General features: G+C 37.2%; 1 protein-coding gene across 1 annotated transcript in view; it reads right to left on the reverse strand.

The window, feature by feature from the left end:
* Las (lipoyl synthase, mitochondrial) overlaps window positions 1-9,751 on the reverse strand; it is a 30,206-nt gene extending 20,455 nt beyond the window's left edge. The window contains exon 1 of the mRNA XM_083126127.1: window positions 9,584-9,751. Coding sequence (XP_082982253.1) covers window positions 9,584-9,646 — 63 coding nt within the window. The 5' untranslated portion in view covers window positions 9,647-9,751. The remainder of the gene's footprint in view (window positions 1-9,583) is intronic.
* Window positions 9,752-11,898: the final 2,147 nt, after the last annotated feature.

Below are 11,898 nucleotides of genomic sequence, written 5' to 3' on the forward strand. Positions count from 1 at the left end.
TGGAATATGATGAAAAAGGGACCAAAATATTACTTTATTATTATTATTGTAATAGGGTGGGCTATGGCTGCTCACCCTTGGCACCATGCCTGATAAAGTTGATTGATTGATTTTACTTCAGTTTTCAGTCACATTTGGCTAATTGCAAAGATGAGAATGAGTGATTGTACGATGATTTGATGAGGGAACATTCACAAAGAACACCATGCCTAGCCGAGGATTCGAATCCAGGACCCCTGGCATCATAGCACACTGTGCAAACCACTCTGGTACAGAGGTCGGCTAGCATTTTCTGCAAAATTGTAAGTTGAGCTGTAAGTGTTACATGTCTAAGTCTTCTTTTCACTTCTCCTCCAAGTGTTGTACTTGTGCTCATAATTATGCCTTCTTTCTCCTGTACAAAATTGTTGGAACTTCATTGCAACAGAACTTGTCTATTCTGTGCTTATTCCAAAAATGCAAATCGTTCACCAAGTCCTTCACACATTTCCTTCATTCTCTTGCTTCCTGTCAGTCATGCCAGGAAGAATTCCTTGGAGAGCTAACATGAAGGTTAAGATACCAATTCAAAGTCTTTTTCTACTTGGAAATCCTAGCAGTTCATGTTGCAAGTCTCTTTCATAATCTTGTTCATGAAAATGTTCTGAACATATCTACTGTTTTCAGTTTTAAATGGGTCTCTTTCGTTTACACTGTGAAAGGCACAAACAACAGAATCTTTTTGGAACTTGTGAAAAATAATATTCTTGCTGTTTCTCTCATTAGTTTTAGATGTCACCACAGCACACTCTGAAGGCATTTCAAATACAGCATAAGCAGCAACACCCTACAATCACACTAGTCAGGCATAAAAGAAAGAGGCCTTTCAAAAGTGCAAGCAAGAGGAGAGTTTGGCCTTTCAAAATAGTATACACGTTTCTTTCATATGGGGTAATAGCTCATCTGATTTTTGCACGTACTTTGTCACATCCATGCCAGTCATGATAGAAGAAACAAGACTCCCTTCCCTTCTTGTAATCTTTGGTACTATCAGAGTGCATGTAACTGGTGTTACCGCAGGTAACAGCAAAATGTAAAAGAATTAAAAAGTTGTTTCAATAAAATAACAACATTGTTAAATACATTAACCGACAGCGTAACCGTCGAGTAGATATTGCAGAGAACATTTTCTTCTGCAGCCGACAGAAACGAAGAGGGAGGCTGTTCCGCTACCCTCAAGAGGTAACAAGAGAGAGTGCCAATGCAAGGGAAGAGCAGGGAAAGACTTTGGGGTAAGTGTGCTATGGCATTACCCATATGCCTGTTTACGGCCCAGTTACCGGTCAGGCCTGCTGGACACAGGCCAGTGTTGTCACATTGGATTGGCAGAAAAGATCTAAATCCTGCCTAAAACGGGGATACTATTTCTCTGAAGCAACTAGAGCTAGATTGCAAAGTCAAGGCTGAATTTAACTACAACGAGACAGTTTACATAATAGACGAAAAGATAAGCCTTGGTGATTTGGACAAACCTTGCTCCAAAGAACTAAGTTGGCAACAGTAGTATGTACAGATGGACTTCCCTTCCACCGCTGGAGGAGCGGAATTCTGTCGTCTGCTCACCGCACAAACGTCAAACTGATCTGAGAAATGTGTGGTTCTTCTTCCCCTTTCCACTTCTTTGCAAAGAAGCAGAGAACTTTAAAATTTACTTACCGAAGAATTGGCAAGGCTTGACCACTATTCACTGGATTTCCGTGGTAACTCTCTCATGAGTGATAGTTCTTTGTACTATTCAGTGTTTGGTACTCTGGGTGGTTGCTCTTTCATGCATAGGTGACAAAGGAATGGAGGGGAAATTAGAAGGGAAGTAGACATATATGATTTTATTTTTGTTTGTTAATGTGTCATGTTCACATGTGTTTCTATGATGGCTCCTACAGCTTGGACTTTCTTCTTTCTCCTGTTCATTCATCCTTTGTGGCACCATGTCAACATTCATCCCTAGCAAACACAGCTGTCATAGTGGTAATGTGCTGATTGCTCACAATTAAATACAAACTAAAGGTTAAAAGATTAAAAATCAGTAACTTACGTGTGTGAGCACGAGTTTTATCAAACTACGTTTCGAAGATTATACTACCTCCTTCTTCAGGTTGAAACGATGTTTTCAGACACTTGACATGGTGCCTCGTCGAGAAATGATGGTTGAGGATTTAGGTTAAATTGGTATAGGAAAGACACTTTCTAAAAAAGAATGTAAAAATACACATACTAAAACCGCGCAATACTCTATAAAAACAAGCTGATAACGGCAAACTGGCGATCGGTGCTCGGGGTAGGCGAATGCACGGTGTCAGCTCATATCTGGAGAAGGAAAACTCCCCCCCCCCCCCGCCAGTCTTTCCTCAACTGGGGCTCGTGAGTCACCAATCCAAGGTGAATTCAACTTCCACCTCGGCGGCTTTCCTAACCTCAGGGGTAACATGGAAGCCCATCTCGTTTCTACTCCCGGCGGCTTTATCCCATTTTTTTAAAAAGTTTATCCAGCCGTCTTCCAAATTTCCATCATCCCTATTGAGTTTATTCCTATTATCCGCGCATATATAGGCTGCCTCATGCACAATCCTGTCCAATTTATTGTTAATCTTCCTAATGACTTCTCTTTTGGCGATCTTATGCCGGTTAACTAATACGTGTTCAGATAATCCTGTCTTGGGTATACCCTCCTTTACATCTTTATCGTGCTCGCCCCACCTAATTTGCATACTCCTCCCGGTCTGTCCCACGTATTCCTTTCCGCATTCACACACTATCCTGTACACTCCCTTTTGCTCTTCAGGGTTATCGCGCCTATCTCCCCTCCCTTTCTTATAAGACGTGAAGTGTTTTTCAATGCTCCGAGGTGCTCTCACCCCACATTTTATCCCATATCCCCTTACGGATTTTTCAATTTTCTCGGAAACACCCTTAAAATATGGAATCCCGACAAAATACGTGTTTTTTTCTTTTATAGAGTATTGCGCGGTTTTAGTATGTGTACTTCACATTCTTTTTTAGAAAGTGTCTTTCCTATACCATGTGCTAAATCCTCAACCATCACTTTCTCGACGAGGCACCATGTCAGGTGTCTGAAAACATCGTTTCAACCTGAAGAAGGAGGTAGTATAACCTTCGAAACGTAGTTTGATAAATCTCATGCTCACAGACGTAAGTTACTGATTTTTAATCTTTTAACCTTTAGTTTGCAAACACAGCTGGATGTTCCATGGAATTTGGCATACTGCAACATTAACTGGAATTTTCTCCTTGATGGGATCATCAATTACTGCATTCTTTTCCATTAGTTTGGTGAAATATTCAGACAAGAATGACAATGTGACTTTGGTATGAATGCTTCCTCACGAGGTTCTAAAAATCAAAACTTCTTACATAATTAATTTTGTCTCCTATCACTTTTAAAACATTACATCTCTTCATGAAAAAAATTATGAAAATGTTTGAAGAGGGGGCAGCTGTGTTTTGGGCCTGTCACTGCATAATGCTATGTGTGCTATGCCAAAATTAATTATTAATTAGGCCTTAAAAATAAACTGACTGTTATAGCAACATGTCATATTGGCACAGTAAAGTGTATCGGACTTAACTCCAATACACAAATAATTTTGTTCAGTTGTGTGCAAGTAGCAACCAAGTAAACATGCCATCACCACTCCAAGCAGCTATGAAAGTGTGGTGTAAGATGCTTTCTTTTCTGAAAACAGGACAGCTTTGGTATGAATGCATGATATGATATGATATGATTTATTTCATTCCTTTGACCATTGTAGAGTGGTCGTTTTCCACACATGGTATGGGACATGTCAGTACATTACAGTTAATAATTACTTTCAAGTATGAAGATATTATACATAACTAGGGAGCGGAAGTTGATGATCTAAAAAATATAGGTATATGACCTATAGAATGTCCTAAAAATGGGAAAAATGACGTAAAAAATGCAAAAAAAATGACCATTAAATTTGTGAGTTTCAGGTCAAAAATCGAAATGAGAAGGAAATTAAAAAAAATGCAATCTTGCATTAAAAAGAAAGGCACCAAATGATACCACATGCACATTCAATTAAGATATGCAACAAGGATTACCAGTATAGAGTTTGGAATACCTAAGAAGCTTGTTAGTATGATAAAAATATGCACCAGTGAAACAGAAAGTAAAATTCATGTGGGTATTAATATGTCTGACAAATTTACAATTCATGATGGATTAAAACAAGGAGATGCATTATCTCCATTGCTCTTTTAATTTTGCCTTAGAATATGCTGTTAGGAAGGTAAAAATATCTAAAGAAGGACTAAAATTAAATGGTGTGACTCAGTTGTTAGCATATGCAGATGATGTAGACTTACTGGGGGATGATGTGAATACAATTAAGAATAATGCTAAAATATTTTTCAAAACTGCTAAAGAGATAGGTTTGGAAGTTAACAAAGAGAAAACTAAATATATGCTTACAGGCCGAAACCAAGTGTTAGGTAATAATGAAAATCTAATTATTGATAACAACTCGTTTGAACCAGTTTCCAAATTCAAATACTTAGGAGTAATATTAACAAATGAAAATTATATTAAAGAGGAAATAAAAAGTAGGCTTAATTCAGGAAATGCATGTTACTTCTCTCTTCATAAACTTTTGTCTTCTCGTTTAATATCTAAGAAACTAAAAGTTAAAATATACAAAACAGTAATTTTGCCTGTAGTATCATAAGGGTGTGAAACTTGATCCCTTACATTGAAAGAGAAACACAAATTGAGAGTATTTGAAAATAAGATCCTTAGGAAAATATTTGGACCTAAAAGGGATGAGGAGACAGGTGAGTGGAGAAGGTTACATAATTTAGAACTACATAATTTGTATTCATGTCCAGATATTGTTAGAATGATTAAATCAAGAAGACTTAGGTGGGCAGGCCATGTGGCACGAATGGGAGAGGAAAGAGGAGTTTACAGGATTCTTGTTGGGAAACCTGATGGTAAGAGACCTGTAGGAAGGCCAAGACGAAGATGGAGGGACAACGTTGAGATGGACCTAAGGGAAATCGGTAGGGATGGAAAAGAGTATATAGAACTTGCTCAAGATAGGGAAAGATGGAAGGCCTGTGTTGCTGCAGCCATGAACCTTCAGGTTTAAGAAGGCTAGAGAGTTAGTTAGTTAGTTAGTTAGTTGGATTACCAATGGAAACAACCGGATAATTTTAAAACAATTTAATGAAAAACTCGTATAGGCTACACTGAATCAAGAATATTACCAAAATGAAAGAAGTGACAAAATATGCCGAAACAATACACCGAATATTGCGAAAAATGACTGAAAAATGCCGAAAATTGGGGAAAATGACCTAAAACCTGAAAATTGGCAAAAAAGCAAAAAAAAATGCACTTTAGAATTACCTTTTTTGGGTTCTAGATGAAGTATAATATTGTGTGTATCTAATGGGCATCGTGTCCGAGATATCAGAAAAAAGATGACATTTCATCAACTTCCGCTCCCTATACATAACATTTAAGAAACATTGATTACATTTAATTGATTATCCTTGTTCTTGCTAATGTTAGTTGCAAGGTTTACATTAATTTACATACATATAATAGATAAAATCAATACATACATATACGTGTCCTAGGAGTTCATTTAGGATGTGAGAATTTGCAATTTATTGTCAGGTACCATTTAACAGAAAAAAAAACAATGATCTATTAGGTATTTTTTACATGCTTTTTATATGAGGTAGCTGATTGTATTATTTTTATGTAACTTGGAAGGTTATTGAAACAGTGAACAGCCATGTATTTCTATCCTTTCTCAAATAATGTTGTGTTGTGTGATGGTATTGTGAGGTTCTTGCCATTCCTTGTATAATATTTATGTGAGGAGTTGTTACATTTGAAGGAATCATCTAAGTCAGTTTTTACATACATCAGCAGATGAAGTATATACAAGCATGGTGAGGGTAATATGCCTACGTAATATGCAGGGTGCATTTCTCTTAGCTCCTGCTATTATTCTGACAATTTTCTTTTGCAGCACAAACATTTTATTACTATTAGTGGAATTTCCCCAGAAGATTATACCGTATGTTAATAAAGATTGAAACATGGTGTAATATAGTATTTTCAATGTTTCTAAGTTTGATATTGATTTCAGTGTATTAATGGCAAATATAATTTTGCCTAGTTTTTCGGAAAGGTGATCTATGTGTGGGTCCCATTTTAAGCTTTCGTGAATCCATACTCCCAGGAATTTGACTGTTTTAACGTGATTTACTGTCATATTACCTAATGTAACATTTGGTTCATTTATCATTTTATTCCTTGTGTGATGGAAATTGACAGCAACAGTTTTGCTGCTGTTTCATACTAAATTATTGTCAGAAAACCATTCGCTGAGTTTGATTATTACATGTTTGATATTCGAGTTAAGGGTTTGTTCCTTACCACCGGTGATGGCTACACTTGTATCATCTGCATAGAGAGTCATTTTTGCTGAATTTAAATTTATTGGCAAATCATTAATATATATTAAGAGTTATGGTCCAATAATAGAACCTTGTGGAACTCCACTTGATATTGTGCAGGGTTTTGAGACAAAGCTAGATTTGTATTGCGTACTTTTATAGTTTTACTTCACTTTTATGCTACTTTTGGCTGATCAGGATGAAAATTTGACAAAAATAACAAAGGGACACACAGAAAACAATGTACACACCAGGACCCAAATCCTGAGATATGAATGACAGGATTGTGAGCCAAGCACTTAAAACAAGATTTGTAGATTGTGTCATGTGTATTGTGATAATATTGAGTGACAGTTCTATGAGAAACATCACAATCTAAATCGTGTACATCGTACACATTAAGAACAAAGAAACATTCTGTATTATTATGGCACTTTATTACATAAATATTGTATACATACTCTTTCTGTTGTAATGATTCTGATTCCACAGCATAATTTCTATCTCCAAACTAATATATCTTCTCTCCTGCAAGTGATAAAATTAAGGAAATAGGTTGGAATCACTTTCTGTTGTTTCAGAGCTTCAAAGTGATCTTGTTTGGATTCTTTGTAGTTGGGGAAAGAATTTGTGAAGAAGTGAGTGTTTGTTGCTGGTGTTTGTGTTCTGAATGAATTGAAATGAACATGAATTTGGGAGCCGTTGATACGGCAAAGTGCGGGTGCTATACTGTTTGTTTGAGTTGGGGGTAACTGTTCCATCTCCGCAGAACGTATTTCTTGAATTTTACAGAAGACAGTACTTACGGAAATGAGTTTCTATGGCATTTTCAAAATTAGTGAAGGTATTTTCTTTCATCGTTGAATCTATTTGACCGGGAATTCATGTATTTTTGAAAATAAATATATCTCCGACGCACAATTGCCATTGCTTGCATTTGCTTCCTCTACGTGAACCGGATGTTGCGTACGTTAGATGATGTAACCCCCTGTCAGTGTTTCCAACCACACCGTTGTTTTTCAAGAAAATGAAATAACGAAATATACATTCGTGATAGTTACTACGATCCCAAATTTTAACTATATTTGCCTAACCTAACCTCACCGTCAATGGTTTGTGAGGCTATGTGTGAATGGTTTTTGGGGCTAAGCGTGAATGGTTAGTGGGGCATAATTTTAACTATGTTTGCCTAACCTAACCTTACCATGAATGGTTTGTGGGGCTATGCGTGAATGGTTTTTGGGGCTATCCATGAATTGTGTGTGGGACATTTTTGGTTAAGAAGCTTGGAAACACTGCATACCCACTGATGATCCACGACGCTAGTCAAGTTGCGCCCGCCATATTGTGTGTTATGCAAGCAAAAAAAGGAAGAACGATAATTACTGTAATTTTAAATTATTTTCGTGAGAAAAACAAACTGGCACCTTAAACAATGTTTTGCAATGCAGAATAGGTAAGTAGAAATGTTGAAAATGACGAAATAAACGAGTGAGAAGTGTTTTGCGGAGATGGAATAGGTAATGAGTTGGGTTATTAAGTTCAGTTTTTGCACAGCCTAGGTTAATCAGGACTGGGCCTACAGTTTAATGTGGGATCTGAACTACTGTTGAATGTGCCTCAACTTGGTACTGAACCCGGGACCCCTTGGCTACAAGGCGACATTACCGCTACGCCATCGGGGAACCCAAACAGGTCAATGCATTATTTAGCAATTTATATCTGCTTCGTTTAGTTCGAGGGAGAAAAATGAATAAATGAAAATCGTGGAAGCGATGCGACCAACACCCAATTTACCTGACTTTCAACAATTATCTCATGGAGGCTCTGTGCGACACCGACAGGAGTTTGGAATTTGTTGTGACGAGTACATCGTCCATCCGCGTGTTTTTCTTGGATAGAGATTTTAACTGTGTCAGAAGCTCCCACTCAATATGAATTGGGGGGGGGGGCAAAATTTGATATATATATATACAATCGCTTGCCTCCTTTGTCAGTCCATGCTTTGTTACTGCTGTCCATGTGTGTTTCTGATTGTCCTTTCACCAATTTCATCTTACCAACTTTCACACTCATCTTCGCGATTAGCCAAAAGTGTCGGAGAAGTGGTGTAAAATAAAACAATCAGTCAACACCTCTTGGACTAGTCTCCTATGTGGCCGAGTGATTCCCCCATCGAAGGTCCTGGCTTGAGAAAAGGTGTTGCTTTGTGAGTGATCCTTCATCACTTTAATATAATCATTCTTCCTCGTAGTCCTAATTAATTAAAAAAAATGGTAAAAGTTGTCAATCGGAATAACAGATTTTTTCAATTTTACAGGAGTAACTGAGTTTCTGTAGACTTTTGAAAGGTCGTGGAAGTGTTTTCTCCCTTTGTTCAATTTATTCGGCCGGTAAATCATGTATTTTTCGATATTAATGTCTCTCTGATGCTCAAAAGCTCTTGCTTCCATTAACTTCGACTATGTGAACCAAATGTTCCGTGCGTTCGATGATGTAACCCCGGTCAGTGTTTCCAACGACGCCATTGTTTTCCCAGAACATGACAATTTTAACTATGTTTGCTTAACCTAACAGAACCTAACCTAACCTTGCGTGAATGGTTCGTGGGGCTATTTATGAATGGTTTGTGGGGCTATCCGTGCATGGTTCGTGGGGCTATCCATGCGTGGTTTGTGGGGTTTTGGTACCCAGAAAAAAATCTGCAACACGAAAGTAGGAATTTTTCGGTTGAAACACTGCATACCCACAGATAATAGACAACGTTAATAGTCAAGATTTGCCCGCCATATTGCGTGTAACACAAGTTACTCGATATGTGGAAAATTGAAGCTATTTTCGTGAAAGAAGCGAAATTGCACCTTAAAGAATGTTGTGGAATGCATAATAGGTAAGTACGAATATAAGAAATGACGAAATTAACGAGTTAGAGGTGTTCGGCCGATTGACAACATTTAATAAAAAAATATACAGACAACTAACGTAAAGTAACAAATTACACGCTATCAACAGTTGAGTGCAAATTCCAAAAATTTAGCAAAGTCAACAAAAGTTCTAACGTCTCTGTGTACGTAGTCAATAACCTTACCTCTAGTCCAAGAAAATTGTTTTTGTTTCGTGTTATCCTCGATAATAACCCTTTTCGAAGCATTTTACTTTAAATAATTACACAATCTTACGATGAAGTTCAGAAAAAGCAGACGAACAATTCTACTCCAAGTCCATGTTTACTGATCCAATCATGTTGCCATTTACACAAAATTGGAACACAAGCCCCTCCCTTCGATGTATCCACTCAGAAAAGTTCAAATATATGGCTTACATATTGGACCCTATCTCTTACTCATATGCTTATTTTTTGTTTCATTCTTTACTCGTGTGCTTATACATAGCTATGAATATGTTTGTTGAGCTTAGAGCGTAACATTACTTTTATAACGTTTAACATCGAAGGGCGGGTTCCGTGTCCCAAGCTTGTGTTAATTGTACAATCTGAGGCTAAGGTGACAGTAGGCAAATTGTACACCTCAATTTTCGTCCTTATTTCTTTTACATCCTATGGTTTCTTAAATAACGGGACTCTTATCATATTGGGGTAGAGATAGTATAGGAAGTTCTGTGATTATTTACATTTTTGCTTATATTTCGTATATTTCATAATTCGAAGAAGAGAGTGAATGAACATGATTCTGGACAATTTGCTGCATTGCCTTCAGCTGTATTTCATTTAAACTAATTTTACAGGCACACTACGTAAGAGGTAGTATAAAAATACGGGAATGTGCGCGTATCTAAGACTTGAATGAAAACAAGAAGAAAAAAGGGTACTAATTTACTATTCCACAAACAGATTTCTTCATTTTTGCACAAGAAACTACGGTAACAGTTTCATACATCGGAGACACATTTCTTCAATTTTACACAAGAAACTATGGTACTACTTTCGTATAGGTGAAACACCTAGAAATCATTTATTTCGCACTTTTTATATTGCTAACGTACTATTCTACATTGTGGAACATTTCTTTAGGTGTAATAATAAATTTATAACGAAAATAATGTATTTTTCTTACATTTCGGAGTACTTACGATAGCGTACTGGTTCATCGCGTGTTGTGCCAGTGTTTTGACAATTTGGAGTCTGCATGCAGTGTTGCAACCTTGTTCACCGAAAAATACCTACTTTCGTGCCTGGATTTGAAATTATGCTAATACCTCGCAAACCATTGACGTTAGCCCCACAAACCATTTCCCGTGTTAGGTTAGGTTAGGCAAGCATAGTTTGAAAAAAAAATATACTCGACACATCATGTTATAGTGAAAACACGACGAAGTTTGAAACACTTACTGAGGGTTACGTCATGTAACACACGGAACATTGTGCTCATGTGCAGAAAGCAAATGGCGGCAGCAGCAATAACGTGTTGGAGAGATAATTTTGCAGATAAACACATGATTTCGCATTAAAATTGATCAAAACTACATTCCCGAACTTGAACAACGCTAAAGAAAATGATTTGCTTAAGTACTTTCTTATGTAAAATGTAAGAAATCCGTTTCCGCCATACAAAAGTGTTATCTTTGACCGGCAAATCATGTATTTTTCAAGAGAATTATCTCACCGACGCACAATTGCCATTGCTTTCATTTGCGTGCCCTACGACAACCGGATGCTGCGTATGTTTGATGATGTAAGCCCCTGTCAGTGTTTCAAACCCCTTTGTTTTTTTTACTATGCTTGCGTAACGTATATGGAAGCGAAAGAAGGAGTCAAAGAAATTACTCTCTCTGTGAATTTTTTTTTTTTTTTTTTTTTGTGTGTAAAAAGCATAATGGCATCTTGAACTATGTTCCGCAATACACATTTGGTAAGTACGAACCATGCAAAACACAAAATATCCGATTTTAATGTGTCTCCGATCTATGAAACTGGTACTGAAACTACTTACGGGAATAAGTTCCTGTAGCATTGTCTAACATCTGGAAGGTTTTTTTCTGTCATGTGGGAATGTATCATAGCGGAAATTCATGTTTTTTGTTGAAAATTAATTCTCCAACGGACAATAGCCTTAGGCACGTATACCTTCCTAGATCATCACGAATTGTGCTTGTGTTTTGTTGATGTTCATTGGGATGCAGTGTTTCCAACATTCTGTGTTTCCAACAAAAAATACGAACATGACGTGTTGTGGATGCGTAGTGAAATTCATACCAGGAGCTCTACAAACCATTGATGGTTAGCCCTAAAAAACATTCACAGGTAGCCCGACCAACCATTTCTGGCAAGGTTAGGTTAGGTAAGCATAGTTAAAATTTTGTTCGTAAAACAATGGGAAGAAGGAAAAAAAAATACATCTTTCTTCGCGAGTGTTTTGTGGGTTACAAAGGTTGGAAACACTGGAT

Source organism: Lepisma saccharinum, chromosome 1, assembly GCF_977018435.1.
Source record: "Lepisma saccharinum chromosome 1, izLepSacc3.1, whole genome shotgun sequence".
Classification (NCBI taxonomy): domain Eukaryota; kingdom Metazoa; phylum Arthropoda; class Insecta; order Zygentoma; family Lepismatidae; genus Lepisma; species Lepisma saccharinum.